At 43.2% G+C, this 21,924-nt stretch overlaps 1 protein-coding gene across 1 annotated transcript in view; it reads right to left on the bottom strand.

Moving 5' to 3' along the window:
- The window catches only part of LOC126260842 (peripheral plasma membrane protein CASK-like), a gene marked incomplete at its 3' end in the record, with an annotated part of 722,990 nt that overhangs the window by 575,739 nt on the left and 125,327 nt on the right, over positions 1-21,924 (bottom strand). Inside the window, exons 3-4 of the mRNA XM_049958286.1 lie at positions 11,411-11,488; positions 8,046-8,221 (exon numbers count right to left, since the gene is read on the bottom strand). Of these exons, the coding sequence (XP_049814243.1) occupies positions 8,046-8,221; positions 11,411-11,488 (254 nt within the window). The remainder of the gene's footprint in view (positions 1-8,045; positions 8,222-11,410; positions 11,489-21,924) is intronic.

Below are 21,924 nucleotides of genomic sequence, written 5' to 3' on the forward strand. Positions count from 1 at the left end.
GACTGAGAAGCCATTTAGATGGGAAAAAGTAGCCCGGTCGCTGTTACTCACTATTCTTTAATTTTAGATATAAACATTGTGCTGTTTTGTAACTATAATGTGTGTGTTCGCATCAAGGTCCAGTAACTGTGCTGACATGAATACTTGAATGGATGAGTTCTGTTCCGCTACTGTTGTCAACTCAGTTTCTTGGAATTGGTGTATACGTGGAAGTGATTCCAATAGCGTTGCTGGGATGTACAGTGTCTTGACTGGTTTTGACCAATCGATTAAGTGGGTTGTGCATCATTAGCTATCAACCTTTTAGATGCACTACCCATGGTATTTTCGTATTTTTTAATGTGGTGATTAAATTTCTTACACATTCAAAGACAAAAAAAGACGCACCACGAAGCAGTAATCCGAATGGGACGGAAATCAATAGATGTGATGTACACGAACTGACAAACAAATGATTATAATTTCAGAAAAATTAGATGATTTATTCAAGAGAAAGAGCTTCATAAAATGAGCAAATCAATAACGTGTTGGTCCACCACTGGCCCCTATGCAAGTAGTTATTCGACTTGGTATCGGCCGGCCGTAGTGGCCGAGCGGTTCTAGGCGCTTCAGTCTGGAACCGCGCGACCGCTACGGTCGCAGGTTCGAATCCTGCCTCGGGCATGGACGTGTGTGATGTCATTAGGTTGGTTACGTTTACGTAGGTCTAAGTTCTAGGGGACTGATGATCTCAGATGTTAAGTCCCATAGTGCTCAGAGCCATTTGAACCATTTTTGACTTAGTATTGATTGATGGAGTTGTTTAATTTCCTCTTGAAGGATATCGTGCCAAATTCTGTCCAACTGGCACGCTGGTTGGAGGGCCCTATCCAGAATGCTCCAAAAGCTGTCAGTTGTGGAGGGAGCCAGCGACCTTACTGGTCAAGGGACGGTTTCGCAGCATGAAGGCAAGCAGTAGAAACTCTCGCCGTGTGCAGGCGGGAAATACCTAGCTGAAATGTAAGCCAAGGATGGCTTGCCATTGAAGGCAGCAAAACGGGTCGTAGAATATCGTCGACCCTGTGCTGTGAAGGTGCCACGGCCGACATCCGAAGAGGTCGCTCGCCTTACGGTCCGACAACCAGGACTGATGGTCTGGTGTGGCATTAGTTATCACAGCAGAACTCATTTTGTTGCGATCCGCAGCCCATGTGTACGCCTTGGCCAACGAGGCTGCCGGATCTCTCCCCAATTGAGAACTTTTGAAGCATTATGGGCAACCCGAGCTGGAATTGTGACTATCTAACGCGCCAACTGAACAAAATTTGGCACATTATCCCGCAGGAGTACATCCAAAAACTCTATCAATCAACGCTAAGCCGAATGACTCCTTCCATAAGCGACAGAGCTGGACCAGCACATTATTGACTTGCTCAAATTATAAAGATCTTTCTCCTGAAAAAAATCATCCCATTTTTACTGAAACTCTAATCATTTGTTTGTCTGTACATGTACACCGCATTTACCGATTTCCGTTCCATTCCGGTAAATTTTTCGCAATGCGTCGTTTCTTTGTCTTAAGAGTTGATTCCTCTAGGGAAAGTTACCTGTGCGTTGTTCGGTTAATCCTACCCGCGAGTAATTCGACTGCCGATTATTAGAAGTTGCAGGCCTTTTAAGCGGTAGGACTATCGTTGGATAGTGTCACTTCTCAGAGTGAATATCTTATTTTCATGTCCATGGTGATAGGTCCTCTCCGCCCTGCTTCAGCACTATTTCGCGTAAAATTTTTTAGTTTGCTTTTTCGGGTACGCACACCGTACATACGCCGTAGTTGGCAAGTAATATTTTGCACTAAAAATTCAGTTACAGATCTTCCAAAACGAACTGTTCTGTCGCAAAGCTGTCATTGTGGTTACATCGTCAACGCCCCTGAATGTTTATCTGTTCACTTTATGACCCCACGACACTCGCATTTCATTTCATATGCTTTATGTACGAGGAATATTATACCGGAAGTATTATGAACCGGTTCTCTTTTCCCACACCGCTGTGATCCTGACTGCCCTCCTTCTGCCAGTTTCGTCTGACAAATGACAAATTGGGAATACGTACTACTGCGCCCTCCTTGGTGATGTGCTGACAACTTACAGATAATAACGTCGAACTTCTCCAATGAGCCCCTTGGCTGACAAACGTTAGCAATTTCACCAACATACGTTGCATACTCTGTCACATGATGCACTACCCTATTGACGATTATCGCATCTATTATTTAACATAGAACGTTTGTTGTTACCATACTGGACCAGGCTCTTCTTCCTGACACGAGCTACAAATGATGGAAAACTCTAGTTACCACGCGCCTTTTATTACCCCATTCTCCCTCACACCTTACTTCTTGAGTGTTCTGGCACCGTTGCGGAGTTAGGACCACTGCAGTAGTGTGTAACGACAATCTGCAACGGAAGTTATAATATAGGAGTGTTATTTTTAAATGACAACGAGTCTAAAGACAATGGCGTATGGAGAAGAACCCTGAAGCAAGGTTGCTTCGACTTATTTGTGACGTGGCGGATACGTACCAATAAACGGGCCGGCGACGACGTGGGCTCCCCAGCGCAGCGACCATAAAACAGCTTGCTGTTCACTTTTAACGCCTGCCCGCGCCCCGCTCGCTTTCTGGTCGTATATTTGACCGTCGCGGCAGGAAGGCCGTTATGTATAATGGATTGACTGCGAGCTGCTGAACTGCCATCCGGTCGGGGCTCGAGGCCGCGGGTGCCACAACTCGAGGAACGCGGCTGGTGTGGGCCTGAAGAGGAGAGGTGTGCCCAACTTCCAGCCCCCTATTTGATGCTGAGCCGGCGCGCTCCGCTCTGAATGCACGCTCTTTATGTCTTGCCGCGAGGCCGAGTTATGACCGGTCTTAACAACGTGTACTGTAGGCACTCCTGGACAGTGTTGAAAATCTCTTAAACAGACGACAAGCTTATCGCAAGTAACACTGATGCTGTGGGTGTTTATCCAGTCCTTGTATACACAATAAAGGCGAACAACACACTTTTACGCTAACGTATCACATAGTAGCAAGTCTTGCCAGAGGGACTGCCTTCTGGTAACTCACGATGTTTATCCTAGTCGGACAGAGATTGGCAAGTATCATACTGCAGACAATACTTAGCAGTTTCCGATACCTGCCTTGCTATAACGCGTAGATAACTTTTGCAAGTGAAAAACGCAAAATTAAAAAAAAAAACTGTCGTCACTTGAAAAGGAGTAAACATCCTCGTGAGGTCCTCAAAATAAATACCAAAAATCATTTTTATTTACAGGACACATCATCATAAACAACTTTCATATTCGTGATGCACATTACGCTAAGATGCTGCTGCAGTTCTTTGACGCATCTATAGTTGAATTCTTCACGTGTGTCTCGCATGTGATAAGCTGGTAATCGCAGTGTGAGAGTCCATCGACACTTAAAGGTGTCAAGCAGCACACAACGTCAGTCATTTTTTCCGTCCGTATGTCATGGACGTTGCTGACGTTTGCGAGGCGCTCCTCCGAAAAGTTAACGGGCTGGAGTGGTCGATATGCTGACGCGGAAATCACCGGAAGTGCCATAACCTGATTTCCCAGGAACTTCCCTCAGTTGCAGAGGAACCAAAATAAGCGACTAAACCGTTTCTGAGAAAATAGCCATTAATGTTTTCGACGTATTTTAGATGCATTTTGGAGAGTGACAAGCCCACGCCAGCTCGTGGCGCACTTGCTGGACTTTCGGCCTCTCACTTTTGCGTCCAGTATTGGAACACGTTTGTTGTTTTTATTTATTTTATTTTTTCATGTATCTACCCATGCCCGTAGAAGATTTTTACATGAATGTTTCTTATCAAGTTGGAGGATACGAGGGCACTGCATTAATTGTAAAATTACAGTTGATTTCACAATAAGTGTTACACACCCATAAGTGTTATACACTCATAAGTGTGTACTATATTTTCAGGGGTTACGATCTTTCCAAATTGTCATATTCTTGGATTTCACTTTTATATCAATTCTTAATTCTTAGATTTTATTTTTATGTTAGTTCTTCCCGAAGATTTCGTGTATTCCTCTGATGATACCGACTGTAGAAACATTGGAAGCGTAGAAATTCCGAACACCAAGATCGAAGCAGGCTTGCCACAGTGAGATTTCTTCGTTGGAATCTCACTCGGGAAAGATTAGTCGTTAACACTGCTCAAGATTCCATACTTTCGCGGAAAACCGCGCACAATGGATCCCTTTTCAGCCAACTGGCGCTTGTACTTGATTATGAATCACGATACACAACAAGATTTCACCGAAAATAATTTCAAATAATTTTTACATTTCTTTACTGTTTTTTCCTTGTTTTGTTTAAATTCATTCATCACACATACAGATGGTAGACGAATAAGGACACCGTTATTCCTATACAGGGTGTTACAAAAAGGTACGGCCAAACTTTCAGAAAACATTCCTCACACACAAATAAAGAAAAGATTATGTGGACATGTGTCCGGAAACGCTTAATTTCCATGTCAGAGCTCATTTTAGTTTCGTCAGTATGTACTGTAATTCCTCGATTCACCGCCAGTTGGCCCAATTGAAGGAAGGTAATGTTGACTTCGGTGCTTGTGTTGACATGCGACTCATTGCTCTACAGTACTAGCAGCAAGCACATCAGTACGTAGCATCAACAGGTTAGTGTTCATCACGAATGTGGTTTTGCAGTCAGTGCAATGTCTACAAATGCGGAGTTGGCAGATGCCCATTTGCCGTATGGATTAGCACGGGGCAATAGCCGTGGCGCGGTACGTTTGTATCGAGACAGATTTCCAGAACGAAGGTGTCCCGACAGGATGACGTTCGAAGCAATTAATCGGCGTATTAGGGAGCACGGAACATTCCAGCCTATGACTCGCGACTGGGGAAGATCTAGAACGACGAGGACACCTGCAATGGACGAGGCTATTCTTCGTGCAGTTTACGATAACCCTAATGTCAGCGTCAGAGAAGTACAAGGTAACGTTGACCAAGTCACTATATGGAGAGTGCTACGGGAGAACCAGTTGTTTCCGTATCAGGTACAGCGTGTGCAGGCACTATCAGCAGCTCATTGGCCTCCACGGGTACACTTCTGCGAATGGTGCATCCAACAATGTGTCAATCCTCATTTCAGTGCAAATGTTCTCTTTACGGATGAGGCTTCATTCCAACGTGATCAAATTGTAAATTTTCACAATCAACAGTGTGGGCTGACGAGAATCCACACGCAATTGTGCAATCACGTCATCAACATAGATTTTCTGTGAACGTTTGGGCAGGCATTGTTGGTGATGTCTTGATTGGGCCCCATGTTCTTCCACCTACGGTCAATGGAGCACGTTATCATGATTTCATACGGGATACTCTACCTGTGCTGCTAGAACATGTGCCTTTACAAGTACGACACAACATGTGGTTCATGCACGATGGAGCTCCTGCACATTTCAGTCGAAGTGTTCATACGCTTCTCAACAACAGATTCGGTGACCGATGGATTGGTAGAGGCGCACCAATTCCATGGTCTCCACGCTCTCCTGACCTCAAGCCTCTTGACTTTCATTTATGGGGGCATTTGAAAGCTCTTGTCTACGCATCCCCGGTACCAAATGTAGACTCTCTTCGTGCCCGTATTGTGGACGGCTGTGATACAATACGCCATTCTCCAGGGGTGCATCAGCGCATCAGGGATTCCATGCGACGGAGGGTGGATGCATGTATCCTCGCTAACGGAGGACATTTTGAACATTTCCTGTAACAAAGTGTTCGAAGTCACGCTGGTACGTTCTGTTGCTGTGTGTTTCCATTACATGATTAATGTGATCTGAAGAGAAGTAATAAAATGAGCTCTAACATGGAAAGTAAGCGTTTCCGGACACATGTCCACATAACATATTTTCTTTCTTTGTGTGTGAGGAATGTTTACTGAAAGTTTGTCCGTACCTTTTTGTAACACCCTGTATACGTTGGTGGTAATCTTCTACGGACTGGGGTACATAAACGAAAAACAAAAATTAAAATATAAAATAATAATCGGGTTTAGATCATGGGGCGCAAAAGTGTGAAGACTCGACGCTACCACTGTACCACTGCTTCCGTTGGAGGCACATGAAATACCTGTAAAACTTTGGCCGTAGTTTTTTCAGAAACGGTCGAATATTTACGTATAAGCACACACACGTATTTGCTTATTTTGACACGTCTCCCAGCTAAGAAAGTTGCTAGGAAATCGGGTTATGGCACTTTCTGTGTTCCCATGGTGAGCTGGGCCCACACCGCAGCGAGATTGTCTGCTGGAATACAGGCTAATTATAAAGTATATAGAACTTTTAACAAATCCATGTAGGTAAATGGCTAAACACAATGTAACAAAACTCTTACGTTTTTTGTAACGTGGTGCCGACACGTTAGTTAGGAAAACAGCCAACTGGGGCGTCACCGACCGTATGTGCTGAAAACAGCAGAGGAAGCATTTTGTATAGTAGAATTTGCCCTATGCCAGTCAGTAATGAGTATGCAGAGAGCTTTCCGTGACAAGTTTCACGCGACACCTAATGTTTGCCGCAGCACAGTGAAATGTTAGAAAAAATTCGAGGAGGATAGTTATTCGTGCGATTCAAAACTCTGCGGCCGACAGCCGTGACGTTGGGAAGGGCCGAAGTGAAGCGACACTGCGAAATCCCACAGGGTCTAGCTATCGATCTGGTGCAGAACGGAGCATCTCTCAGCTAGTACTGCGTAAAAATCCTTCGGAAGCGTTTGAGCGTGAAGCCATAGAAAGTGCTGCTTCAGTAAACCATAAGCCACGATGACAATGCAGCTATGCAATGATAAGGAGAAACATCTTGAAAATATTTACTTCACACATAAATTAATCCTCATTCATCCTTCGGGAAACGTGAACCGACAAGACACGTGTATGCGGGGGTCAGAGAATCCGGACGGGATTTATCGAGAAAGTTAACGTGTTCTGTGCCGCGTCCAAAATACAGTTTATGGACCCTTCTTCGCATCAAGTACTTTGATATGCTGCCTTGAAGTCTCCCGTGAGAACGTGACACTGATAGCAGGTGTCTCATACTTCAACAAGATGGCGCGTTTCCACATTTCCACAACTATGCGCGAGAATACTTTAATGAGACGCCACACGGCTGCTTAGGCAGAGTTGCAATCGCCGGCCCGGCGCTACGCTAGTGGCCACCACACCTGACACTTTGCCGCTTTTTCCTGTGTGGGTACACCACGGGTAGCTTTATGTTCCACCTCCGCCACAGAACCTGGAAGACTTGCGACAGTATATCGCAGCAGTTAATGTTTCAGTCACTCCTGATATTCTTTGTCGATATCGGTGGAAATGGAGTATCTATTATATGTTTGTCTTGTTACGAATGGTCTACACGTAAAACTTTTATGAATGTTATAAAAAAATGACAGAGGTTGTGTTTCACATACTCTATCGTTTGTTAGCTTGTTCTTCGCCATTTGTCTGTACCGATTTCTTGAAACGTTTCACGGATTTTATAATTAGCCTGTGTAACAGACCGCCGTCTGTGGTGCGGCGGGCTGCACTCATTTCTCCAGCACGACGGGACAGGCGAGCCAGCGTGCGAGACGCAGGCTGGATGGGCTGAAACCTGCACTGTATATGGCTGTACTCATGGTAGAGGTTGACACGATCGGCCGGGAGGAAATTCTTGTTTTCATTAATTCCAGGACAGAGTACTCAGTGCATCTGGCCCAGGTAATGCGGTCGCGATGAAGTAAGCTGTGACGTTGTGTGCGCGAATATCATTTGAGTGGCCAGTGACAGTAACGGGACTACGTGCCACACCAAGGTAATAAGTACACCAAGGTGACTGCACTGGGCGCTCTTCTTATGGCCTCTGTCTTCAGTGCAGTTGTTCGTTGGAGCACGAAGCAATATACTTCTGTAAGTGAGCTGCGAATTACTGCAATAATCAGCAAGGCGCATGGAGTGTGTGTCGTGTACTCACCGCCGTTGATCATCTGGCCGTCCTGCAGCTGGATGGCGACGCCGAAGCCGCCCAGCTTCACGGGCGCAGAGTTCTCCTTCGTGGCGAGCAGGACGCAGTGCGGCTTGATATCCCTGTGGATGATGTCGTTCTCGTGGCAGTAGCGCAGCGCCTCCAGGATCTGGCGCATGTAGTGGCTGCGAACAGGCGGCGCCGGCTGTAGTCGGCATTACTCATCATACCGTCTTCACGGTTGCTCGAAATGAAAATCTGGATCACATTCGCGGACGCATTATAGGAAAAAATGTATTGAAAAGTGTGGTACTGGATAATCACTTACGCGATTACAAGATGAGCACAGTGTTGTGTGTTGTTCATTGCTGAAAAACAGGATTTTTGCCAGCGAACTACCTCGCCATCTAAATCGAGTAAAAACTGTTATCTGTCTCTACGTATCGTTCTTTACTGATTTTCCTCTTTGTCTTTTTTCCCCTCACCTCTTCTGACCTAATAAAAACCCAAAATTACAGTATGTCTCTGTTCCATCTGTGTTCGTTGGAAGCCCTTTTTTCCTGCTTTTCCTCCGGGATTCGTAATACCTTCAGCACGCTAGCACGCTGCAATTTTAGCCACGTATTATGGTCAGGCACGCTAGCGAATTCAGTGCCCCTTTCTGTTTTTCTGCCTTTAAACCGAGGCACAGTTTCGGAACAAGAGAAGAAACGAACAGAGGCCATCGCTGAGCAAGATCGCAAATAACTGCATTTTTTCCTCCACACTGTGGACAATCGAAAAGCTGAAAAGGACCACCACCTTGCTTCCTGAGGTCTCTGACGCAATTTTTTCTGGGATAAGCTACCTCGGGCATACATCTGAGCTTTTGAACACACTGCATTTTTTCCGCACAAACATTGAATCGCAGGATACGTTTCATCGATCTACTCTGGGCGATCTCTTGCCAGTTCCACCACGTACCTGGTGCCTTTAGACCTTCTGTCAGATTAGCCATTCATTCGCCTGCCTACTGATTGCTTTCCAAATGGCGCCGTGCTTTCAATTATTTTTGGACACTCTTACACGTTCGTCTTATTTACTATTTGAACAGATTCGCCGCGGGTACTGTAGTTGATTCGCCGCGGGTACTGTAGTTGATTCGCCGTAACTTCAATGTCCGTCATATTTACTTTTGTTCTCTAGTTGTGGAGTCTCCTCCGTTCTTCGATGACTGAAACTGGGACTGATCGATTGAATTTACTTGAATTTGTATTTCAAACGTAAGAACGCATTCAAGGTCTGATAGGTTTCATCCAACCCGAATTGCAGTACACACTAGCATTTTAGTAAGGTGGCCACAGAACAACTTACTCTCATCTTCTAAACTGGCTTTTCCTTACATGTCATTACGTCGCTGCATCCAAATATGTGACTTCTCACATTTATTTATATTTGTCTTCAGGAAATATCAGTTCGAGCACGTACTGCCTGTATCTTTCTATCACCACATGCTTGGCATTCTCCGAGACGGGCAGCCATTATTCTTGTAACTTGTGCATGAACCTGGTCTCTTCGTTTCCAATTCCTGGTAACAGGCTAGCGCTTGTTTTTATTTTCAGGTAGACTCTTACATAATTTCTCTAATTTGGGTACAAACTGAGACATTCGTCCTTCCGTCTAAGCTAATAGATACTGCCTTAAACAATATATTTGACAAAATGCTGGTGGTATTTCTATGGTGCCTAAAAGTGTCCAGTGACTTGTGATTCTAATCTGTGAGACATTTAAATGAAGTTCTATAAATCATAAAATCTTCTCTGAAATTCTAAGGCGTCCAGCGCGTTTTGGCTGCAACCCTGTGTGTGTTTTCGTATGTTTTCTGTATGTCTAAACAGAAAAGAAAGAGCTCCGAATCAAGTTTATCAATTTTTTCACAAATCTGTTTTGGGACAATTATTTCTTAGTAGTACGTCGCACTCATTGGAAATCACATTTTCATTCGCAAATTATTTCCGGTTTCTACTTCATCCACTTTAACAAAAGACCTGGAGAACACAGTTTGTACACGTTTAACACGTTCAGCTTGTGGGGCTGTCGTCTGCTAATTGCTGTTTATTGTGTTATGTGGGTATTTTATCACTAGGCGCTCAAAAGGTTAACTCTTATTTGTGACGATTATAATGACACAAGTAACTTCGGATGTTCAAGTAGATCACGGATACTGTTCATACTAGCCATATTGTACAGTAATGCCTTTGTAATGTATTATATTAACACCGCTTATAGTTTCACAAGTGACCCATGTAACATTTGACAATGGGATTTGATATCTGGAGGTCGGGAATATCTTAGTAGTAAATGGGTGTCATTGGTGGTCGCCAGATAAGTGATTCCCACTATTTTTAAAATAAAAATGCTACGGGTCCCACCATAATCATCATCATGACGAATAACATCCCATAGTAAGATATCGCTACCTCCCCCTCCCCTTACTGTTGTTCTTGGTGATGGCGCTGTAATATGTTACAATCATACCTTTTTCCAGCCGAAAAGGCCTTTTTGACAATATAAACACGTTTAAAAATTTAAGTATTCGCTTTATTCGACGACATAAATGCGTTCAATTATATCTCGTTCAAACTTTCCTCAGTTACATGCACAGACAAACCGGATACTAAGCGCACATGTTTTCAACTAGGACGCTGCCCTAGAAGGAAACAAAGTGTTGGGATACTCCGGTTTAGACCAACGACTTACAAGACTTCCTTTGGTTTTCAGGGAAATTTAACTATTAATATCCTACCACATTTTCTCAATTCAGAATTGTTATCCTTGAATTAATTAATTGGAATTTGGCAAAAATAAATGAGCTACACTATGTTCTAATGTGCACACTCCAGCAGAAATACCGAAAAAATTGGTATCTTGTGCCTAGTGGAACATATTGCGATTGATTGTGCTGAAGTATTTTACTACGAAACAATTAAAATCGCTACTTAATAATGTACGTCGATGCTGACTGAATCTGGTAGTCACGATACGTTTTTTTTAAATATTGCCATGTACTCAAGTCCTCCACGACGACTCATCTGAGAACGTAACTAGAACTTCTCATGTGACACAATACTATGCAACACTGAGCGGACTAACAATCGTAGAAAAAGTCTGACGACGATTTTATTCACTCAAAACCGGTTACATGTACACAAGAAGTAGTAATTTCAACTGTATTAACATGTTTCGCCTAGCTTTTACTGCATGGTTATAAAATGGCAGATATGCTGGACAATGGATCAAAATAAAATTGTTCACTTAGCAGTAAAGGCTCTTCAATATTTATTGACGTCCACTCATAAACAGTACGGTTAGCTTTTAAAGTTACTCATTCTTACCTGGCGACCGCCTCGCTGTAGACGAAACCCGCCATGGCTCGACGGACGACCTCGAAGCACAAGTCAGACCCGTCCATGCTGGAACACAAGCACATGCTGTGTTACGACAAATGGAAGCACTAGTGTTGCTGAGGATGACTCTGCATCACATTTCATTTCATTGCCAACAGGAATGCTCTTAGCAGGTATCTGATTCTCCTTAACGACAACAAGGAAGACTGTACTCGCTGCTGCCGTTCCTCAGTTTCTTGCATTCTGGCCACAAATAAGAAGTAGACAATACGCTTTTTCTGCAGTTGATACCTTAGAATAACTTACTGAGTATGAAATATAGAGCCGACTAAAGGCCGGATGTACGCTGCCCGTGTGCTAATAAACTCTCTGTAAACGGGTGATGACTCAGTGTAAAAACAAACACGAGAGACTAAATGAAATTACGGTACCTAACAGTGATGCTGGTATTGTGATACAGTTCGTCCAAGAGTAGCATCCTCCGCCATGTACTCTAGACTGCCTTGGGGAGTTCATATGAAGGGATCAGTCTCGGACATTTCAATTGAGTGAATTACACAACAGATTGCAACACACTTGGTAAATTTATTGTAATAATCATGTTCGTGAAATTGAATTCCGGAGACGATGATGATGGTACATATTTTATTTTTAAAGAAGAAAACAATTCGCGACTCTGCTCCTTTAAAGACCTAATTCTCTCCTTTAAAGGCCTAATTCTCAGTCGTTCACCAAACACGCAAAAATGCATCATGGACTAAAAGATAAACTGTTTCCATCCAAACCAAATCCATTGACTAGATCGACATTATCTCAAGGGGTGTGTTTAGGATAGTGATAGACATAGTAAGTGTTCCCAATCACTACACAGTCAGCATGGTTGTGAGAATTAAATGCTGCACTGAGCTGTTTTGCGGCTTCCTGTGCGGTTGCGGGTACTGCACTGTCCGCTGGAAATCAGGCGCTATTTATTTTAAGATTTATTTCAAGATGATGCTTCATAGGACTGATCTGTGAATCCATTTCCCTATCTCATTCAAGAGTGTCCATAGAAAGAAACGTCCAGATCATAATTTAACTTTTCCTTGTCCTTTAATCTTGTCACTCTGAATAGTAATCGTTACTTCAGTTAAGCTAATTAATTTAGTAATTAAAATAAGGCTGTTCATTTTAATTTAATCACATATCTCAGGCTTAATATAAATGGAATAATGCAAATAACTATTATTTAACAAAATAGTTCACAGGATAAAAATGTAAAATTCAGCATACAAAGAACGTGCAAATCCAGCCAAAAAAGCTCTGCCATCAAAGCCTATTTTCAGCTGTGATGTGTTTCTTTCCCATAATCAGGCCAGTATGGAGTTACTCGTGCTCGTTACCAGTCAGAGCTCGTCATATCTTAATGCAATAGCAGCTACAATGACTTTAACGAGTAACACAGGAACACACAGTGTCAACGTAAGGTTATTTAACCCTCTATTGCATGACTATATTTAGGGAACCAATTTTAGTGAAAGAAAGTTAGGTGGTATGGTCTGACACAAAAATACCACGGAACAGACTGAACGCAGAAATTTTCATTTAATTTTTATTTATTCAGTGGTTTAGGTTAGTTGTCATGTGCTAACAAAACGATGATGCTGATTAATCTTTCAGTTACAGAGATATGGAAACTTAATCTGCGTTAACATTAAGCTCATTTTACATACCTTAAAAATCTAATAGATGTGATCTAAGTAGCAAAAATAATTCACCCTTTCAACTACTTTCGCGCGTGTGATTACGTACACTCGACCTTTATGTAAGATTATCGTTTTGCAACTGCTCCTGCCAACGCAATGATAGCTGGATTCAGGCAGATTCTGCGTGTTGTCAGGCGGAAACTTTATGCATATGAAAGTGGTTTCCGGAACACACGTAAAACTTACGCTTTGTTGTCAAATAGCAGCACCATGCAATACGCGGTTAACACTTTCTTGGTCCCGCGCCGACTTTCCTTTTTAATTTTGTTGCGAATAATATTCCCTGCGTATCTTAGCATGGGCGTTTAGACTGCAAGATGCTCTTGCGCATGTGCAAAACTATCCAGTTTTGTAACATTGGTGCTAGACGATTCGTCGGCATACATTAAATCTAATTCCGCACGCGTACGTCTTTCTACTAGGAAAATATGTGGCTTTATTTGTGGAATATTACTGGTCTCCGCGTCCGAAGGCACGCTCCAAATGTTGCCGATGGAATTCTCGTGGTGGAAGAAATGTTCGTCACCAGAGCTTAACCAATAATGGAAGGAGACATGACAATTATGATCAACGGACGGTGAGTGAACAGTGCTCGCTGTCATCGCTTTTCAGCCTCTCTGCATTTCCTTTCCTTTCATTTCACTTCATTTCATTTCATGCTGGTCCACAGCAACATAAAAGTAGGTCAGCGCACACTCACTCAAGGCGTTCACTCTTACTACACACGCAACACTCGGGACACTTCGTCACAAGTTTCAGCCGGGCAGCGCTCAGCCGTCTCCACTAGTATCATGTGAAGGACAGAACAGTGCGATTTCGTTGTTGATCGCTCACTTATCAGATACCACTTGATTTCTTTCCCGATATCAATGGGTCCTTTCCCTCACCGTAATCGTCCCTTTAATCCTCTGCGTGCGGTTAATGATAGTCCCATTACATACGTAATAATACTCAAGACGAGGAACGGCTTCCAAAATAGCGCAGGCGGGTGACAGCTGGTCTTCTTCTTACGTCTGTTTTGAAACATACTTCATTTTGTTCTTTATATCTGACAGAATTCTAAATCTGATACTACCGCTCAGAAATCTAGGAGAACGTTGTAAGGATAACCAAGTGGACGACCATTGTGAGACAACATTAAGATAGTGTAGCATGTAATGTGGTATGCCAAACTACCGAAGTAAGCTGTGCTGATTTAATTTATTCGCGTCGCAAACCACCTGAAAGGATAACTGTATTTTAAGAAAGTTTTTCCACGCATTACGACGAAACGGCAGCACAGCCGAAAAATGCCGAACAAAGTTATTGTCGATTTAGCGGCACTGCAGTAAATATCCGAGAGTTTTATTTTGTCTTTAAAATTGCGAAGGAGAATACTACTCTTTGAATAAAGGAATCTGCGCACAGCGCTTTATAGGGATGCCTGCTTCGTTATTCCCGTGCCGACAGCTTTGCACGGCTTACTCCAACTTGTTCAAGCGTATGCGCAAATGAAGACTAACGGCCGCGGCTGGTTGCGCGGCTCGTAAATGCCGCCGCCTCCTGCCGAAATTCTCATCTCGGGTGCATGGGGTGAAGAAAAGAACAACGGAACAGGGCGAGAAAGCTGACCAATCCCCGCGCGCCTTCCGCGGGCTGCCACTCATTTTCTTTCCGAGCCGCAACTTTTTAATGAACAGCTCGCTGTGTTCGTGACTAGGCACAACCGCTAAGCGCCTGTCGCAAGGATTCGCTTGCTTGTACGTCATCCAGTACAAGATGAACAGCTGCTCCGTATTTCCTTTATTCCCAGTACGCTTCGTACAACATTCTTGTGTTCACCCCTACGTTTCCTTGTATACGGTTAAGACTTAAATAAAATGTAAAATCCAAAAGATTTAAAATCTACAAATCATGCAGAAATATTCATTGAGGACTCCAGACTACCGGTTAACAAGACATGGTACGCGGAAACTTTGCTCCGTCACCACTGAATTAATCGTATTATTTCATCAATTTCATTTGCAGTTTATCCTGGAAATCAGTGAAAACTTACGATTAGAGATGGAGGACTTACCAGTTTCGCAAGTATGCAGAATGAAGTCGCCATCGAAATGCTAAGAAACCATTCGAGAATTCGTCAGTAATTTAAGAAAACTGCATGGAAATTTTGTTAGTAAACTCCGATAATTCGTCTACGTCTACTACAAGGTGTTAGTCAGAGTGGCAAGTATCAAGGCATTAATCACTCGGCGTTTTTATATACGCTCACCTCTTGCTTCATTATCCAGACAACACGTTGCAGTAGTAGTATTACATGATACATTGGCAAGCCGCATCCTTGTAAATTTTTTTTCTTTTTTTTTTTACGTTATGAGGGGGAATATCTTCCTTCAGTTACGCATACTTTTTAACAACTACGTGTTTCATACACGTACCATGTTAGCCAGGTTTTAATTGTTTCATCCCTTATCGTTTTCCACTTCTTCACCCGTTAGTGTGTCTGGTGATTACGTGTACAACTCTAATTCATGGATTTGTGTGTTCATAATCTTCTTGCGTGGTATGAAGTATGAAACTCCTGGTATGCTGCCCTTTTTTAGTATGATTTTGCGCCTTCTTTTCATAATTACAGGGTCGTAATTTCAATGCATATTTGCAAATTTCCTTTATACCGTGTCTTACCTCAGTCTTCAACTTGCACCATGGGCTGGTAAACGTGTACAGAATTGCCCTGTTATGGTTTCTTTTCCGTTATGTAAAGAAGGTGTGTACAGACTTGCTAACACCGCGGTCAACATATCTTTCACTTAAACTACTTAAGGACCCGAAGTTCGAAAATAACGTGGCGTGAGACAATTTATTATCCCGAATTTAGTCTCCCTAACCCAACGGTAGCTAGATGGGGAACAAATAACTTAAGTTTTACAATGGCCCGGTTTCTTCTTCTTTCCGAATAAAAAAAAAAAAAGAACGAACACTGAGGGACGGGCCGCCAGCAAACGAAAGGGGGGCCACACATGGCCCGGAGATTACTGTTTGTGCATCCCTGCTATGAAGATCAATTCAGTTGCTACGTTGTTCGCAGTACATCGCGCAACGTCCAACATTCCACTTTGTATTATCTTCAATGCCTCTCAAGTAAGTGACTAACGAAGGGGTTCCTACACTAAAATTGAATTATCAGTTGCAGCACGACAAACACATTCGTAGCAGTCCACACTCAGATCGTGAGGAATATTAGTCATTAACTTCTTGGCAATTTCCTTCTGAGAAGTCTGCATCGCTTGACGTAACGAGACGACTCATTTACCCCTACAGTCCCTTTTCTAAAGGGACAAATCAACGTGAAGTTACGTAGACAGCGTCATCTGGTGCATCTATAATGCACTCGTTCATGTTTTCTTTTGGAAATTTGGATAATAGAAACATGATGCCCGTAACACGGTTGAGGAACCCGAAAATATCTGATTACAAGATTAGTAAACATGTGGAGCACGTCACATCGCCTAAGTATTTATGGGTAATACTAAGAAGCGATATTAAATGGGACGATCACGTCAAATCACTATTAAGGAAGGCAGTTGGAAGACATATTTGTGGAAAGGGTTTCTGGGAACGAGCAGAACATCTTACAGGGAAAGCATTTGCAAGACGCTAGTAACAAATTCTAGAGTATTGTTGCAGCATTTGGGATCCTTACCAAGCAGGCATGATAGCTGACATCAAAGGAATCCATGACGCTCTGCTAATATCGTAACAGGACGGCTTAGCTCATATGGAAGTGTATCCGATATACTCGAGGAACTTTAATGCGAATGACTTGAGTAAAGGCGACCTAGCTCTTGCGAAACCCTGTTGAGTAAATTTAGGGAATGTGTGTTCGATGAAGACTGTGGGACCGTTCTGCTGCCGGGCGAAACCGGGGAAACTTTTCATTCTTATTTCACTAGATAAATCACAACACCAGCAACGTGGAAATCGAAAAAAATGCTTATATTAACTGTTTTTACGAACATTTTTAAATGCGAACATTTTTTAGGTTAGGCTTTACCGTGACTGTTACTGACATTAAATGAAACAACAAGTTCACTGTTACCAGTCACCGTTTTATTTATTTCCACGACGCGTTTGGGGTGACTGGTTCATGCTTCCATATGCCGTGGAAATTGGCCCCAGGATATCAATGAATTGCTGTAAACCTTTTTTAGACACGTTGTCTCATTAACAACACAGCCTCACGGCGTAAGAGTACATTGAGTGCGTAGCGACTGGAGAATTTAAGAAGGTATGAGGGACCTCAGCTGTCGCCACGTCTGCACGATGGAGAATAAAACGGATGACTTACTCCGGAACACGGTATCCATAACGGTCAGAGAGGATCACTGACCTGCTAAACGTGCTCTCCCTGGACTGTAAAGGCGTCTGTGTTCATCAGGTACTGCAGGTGTTTCTCGTAGAATTAATGAAGTAATTAATAGGACAACGACAGTGGGAAATTTCCAGCCAATGGCAGACAACAAATAAAATTAACTTGAATATACTGAAATTCAGACAATAAAACGTTATTTCTAGCTCACTCACAATTTTAAGTGCCTTTTCGAGCTACCATCCTACCCCTGGATAGATAATTAGACAAGAAACAATTATCAGATTCACACTGAAGGAATAATAATTTACCCCAGTCCAGAGAGAGAGAGAGAGAGAGAGAGAGAGAGAGAGAGAGAGAGAGAGAGCAGGAACCGATTATAAGAGAGGAACCATGAAAACGGGTACTCGCAAACCATGAGTTCTGAAACGATCACAAGGGCATGAGCGGCTTTTAGAAACTTCACCGGTGTAGTCGTGATACTGAACCTGTGCGGTACAGTACGCTTGATTTGCACGGTAGCAACCAATGTACTTATTGCTAGCTTCCTACCACGAATCATACTGTACGATACCAGCAAATCTTCACACGAAGCTTGTCCCATGGATGGAAAACACCGCAAGCGTTCTAACTTTCGCGTTTCTGCTGTCCGCAAAGAGACAGTCTGACACCTGTAACAGACTGCGATCGAATGAGGCCCAGAAGGCGTCTCTCCGCACTTTTGTGAACTGCGGCGCCACCCAGTAGGGATTCCACGGGTACCAAACAGTCCCCTTAGATAACATAACCGTGGTGAAAGCGGTAGCGGTTGGTGTGGCTTCACACCGGTAGGCCGGCGCGCTCATAAAGGCCGATCCTCACTACAGCGCGGCAACGCCAGCGCGAGCGTTTCCCGCGGTGGCTCGCGGAATTGGCGTTCCCAAATGGCTGGTTCAAATGGCTCTGAGCACTATGGGACTCAACATCTGAGGTCATCAGTCCCCTAGAACTTAGAACTACTTAAACCTAACTAACCTAAGGACATCACACACATCCATGCCCGAGGCAGGATTCGAACCTACGATCGTAGCGGTCGCGCCGTTCCAGACTGAATCGCCTAGAACCGCTCGGCCACAGCGGCCGGCTTGGCGTTCCCACCTGGAAGCGGCAGACGCTAGCGGTAGCCAACGACGAACCACCACTGAGGCAGTGTGCGGTTTGTGCTTTTACCAGTGGGGGTGGATGTCTTAGGGGGTTAGTATAATTACATATGTTACTAGCTTGGACCGTGGCGTTATCCATGGTTAAACAGTTATTTATAAATAGATGTTAATGCCGAAACTCACTATTCACGCGTGTGCACTATCAGAAAAGCCATCCCTTGTTATATCTTTAAAAGTGCATTACAGGTAAAGCTTATTTACAAAATCATCTACGTACAGGTATACGACGGGAATTCAAAAAGTAAAGGCACATTTGTGAAAAGCTGTACTTATTCTGATGATAGAAAACTGAAACGTGAGTTATTTTTCTACGTAACCTCCCTGGACTTCAATGCAGTTTTCCCGACGTTTTACGAGTTTTTTTTTATTTCATCAGAAAATACGTTTTTCGGTTGAATGTGTAACCAATTTTGCACCGCAACAATGACGTCTTCATCACATTCAAATCTTCTTCCCTATAGTGCTTCCGTTCAGGGTCCAAACATGTGGAAATCGCTTGGAGCCAGCACCTCGAATCTCAAGTCCTTTATTGCGTCGGCTGTCCGTTTGGCAGAATGTGGGCGAGCGGTATCTTGTTGCAGGATGACACCTCTTCACAGTTTTCCACGACGTTTGGATCTGATGGCAGGTTTTAGTTTCGTATGCAACACATCACATCCACCATACAATACAGACCTGGCTCTAAAGCCACGTTTACGATGGGGCGACGTCTTGCAACATTGTGGCATGCTACGGAAATGTGGTGTGCGTCATCTTGTAGCATGCTACAACAGGCAACATCTTGCGGCGTATGTTGCATGCGGCAGGTTAATTTATACCAAAGCAACAGGATTTGTGCCACACGTGTGTCGGTCCTGCAGTATAAAGGATCGTAAAGTATCGCAGCGGCGGCCTGCTTGGTACTTGCACATGCAGCTAACAACGGAAATGAAAGCCAAAGGAAAAGAAAAGGATGCTAGAAGAGAAGAGTATATAAAGAAGGTCCACGAAGTAGTATCCTAGGAACTAGAAGCAGACGATGGTGCGTTATTTAGTAATGTGTGCTTTCGTCCCAGGCGCGTTACTCCTCGCCAAAAGGTGGCCTAACGGTAAATGTTCGCACAGGTACCGGGCCGGTCACCACCCTGTGTCAGGGCCCGGGGTGGAAATTTCCGCCCCCAGCTCACTCAACTCTGCGGTACGACTGCTGCGGTATGACTGACACACTACTTTCCTCGCAAGCTCGCAAGTAAACGGATGACGCACCTTAGACGAAAGCAACAATGACAACATGAGAATGATGACTTAGTTCTAAATGTTTTGGAATGCTTAACTACTACATAACACATTTTCAAAATTAATAAGCAAACACATTAATAGTATTAATAGTAAGACTGTATTAAAAACTTTCAGAGTTCGGCTCCACAAATTTAAATTATATGTAAAGTTTTACTCCAATGCGTGGGAAATAAACATCCCAGGTTCGGATGCATAAACTAAAACCAGAGGAAGGGATGGTCTGATGCAGAGGGGGGGAAATCCCCCCCATCCCCCCCTGCAAATCGCACACTGCGCTGAGGTATGGGGGGGGGGGGGGGACCAACTGAGAAGTGCGATACATTTGACTCACTGTACCGTGAACCACGAAAGAATGATGAAGTTGGGTGTAGACATATCAATTTTTTATTCTCTTTATGATATATTCTTTCACAGATCTCGTTATTCATGTTTTCTTATTTCACCATAAACAAATCTGAAGATTACCAGTCATTATTATTCCCTACCTGACTACGTAGTCGACAACATTTAGAAAACAGATCGTCCCCTAACGAAAAGTGGCTGTGACTGTCATAAAAACCTGTAGTGCTGCTAATAGCAGTACCTAAATACAGTTTATTATAATGGTACTACATTAACTTTTATGCGGTATGCATTTATTTATAAATGAGAATGTCTGACAGTTGATCCTCAGTATTCGCAGTGTTAACATCACGTATTTTAACAACTCTGTGTTAGCTACTGAAACACTCAATGAAGTATTATTACAACACTCTGCTCCATCTCTAATCAGTCATTAACATTAGTTAGTTATGTGTTCCATTGATCAGTCTTACGGTAACTGTTATTATGTGGAACGTGTCAAGTGCATAAGAAATGCACACATTAATCATAACCAAGATAGAGATAAAGTTAACACCCACACCACAGTGGCACAAAATGTACAGGGTGACAATTATTAAAATATATTAACTAAAATCGTCGTAACTTGTGAACGGTTTGCGTTAAGACGTTCAAACTGCACGTTTGGCCGCGGGGCATGATGGGAATTAAGTATGCGCATGCGCAGGGGTTAAGCGACGAAGCCCACTTTTATTTACAGGAGTTCGTCAAGCAAACTTAGCGTACTTGGGAGACTGAGAATGCGCATTTCGCGAAGGAGAAGTCCCTTCACCCTCAACGGGTGACTATGTGGTGTGCAATGTCCAGTCACGGAATAATCGGGGCGATATTCCTTGATGGCACGGTGACTAACGAACGGTACTTGATGGTTTTGGAAGATGATTTCATCCCTATTATCCAAAGTGAACTTGTATCGACAAGACTGAGTACGACCCCATCGAAGCAGGAGAATGTCTGATGTCCTAGATCAGCTATTTGGAGACAGCATTCCGGCTCTGGGATACCCAGAGGTCACAATACACGAGACTCCTTTTTGTGGGACTATACTGAAGACGAGGTGTACAGCAATAATCCCAAAACCATTGCTGAGCTGAAAACAGCCATTCAGCAGGTCATCGACTGCATCGATGTTCCAACACTTCAGCGGGTCATTAAGAATTTCGCTATTCGTATGCGCCACATCATCGCCAATGACGGCAGACATATCGAACACGTCATAACCTAAATCCGAATATCTTTAGTGACGTCTACTTGTTGAATAAAGTGTGTGCACGCCGTAATTTGAAACTAATTTACGTTTTTTTCATATAGCTCAATAACTGTCGCCCTGTACATGCTTACCTGCACCATAGATGATGAACATCTACGATAAGCTAAAATAAATTATTAAGATAATTAAGCTAAACAAAAATTTAATATGTGATAGACTAGAATTCGGTATGAAAGATAGGAAGAGAAAATCGTAGGAAAACATGGGCTCAGGGGAAGGAATGAAAGATGAAGCCATTTCCTAGAATTTTCCATGGAGCATAATTTAATCATCGTGAA

The sequence above is a fragment of the Schistocerca nitens genome, chromosome 1, assembly GCF_023898315.1.
Source record: "Schistocerca nitens isolate TAMUIC-IGC-003100 chromosome 1, iqSchNite1.1, whole genome shotgun sequence".
Lineage (NCBI taxonomy): Eukaryota > Metazoa > Arthropoda > Insecta > Orthoptera > Acrididae > Schistocerca > Schistocerca nitens.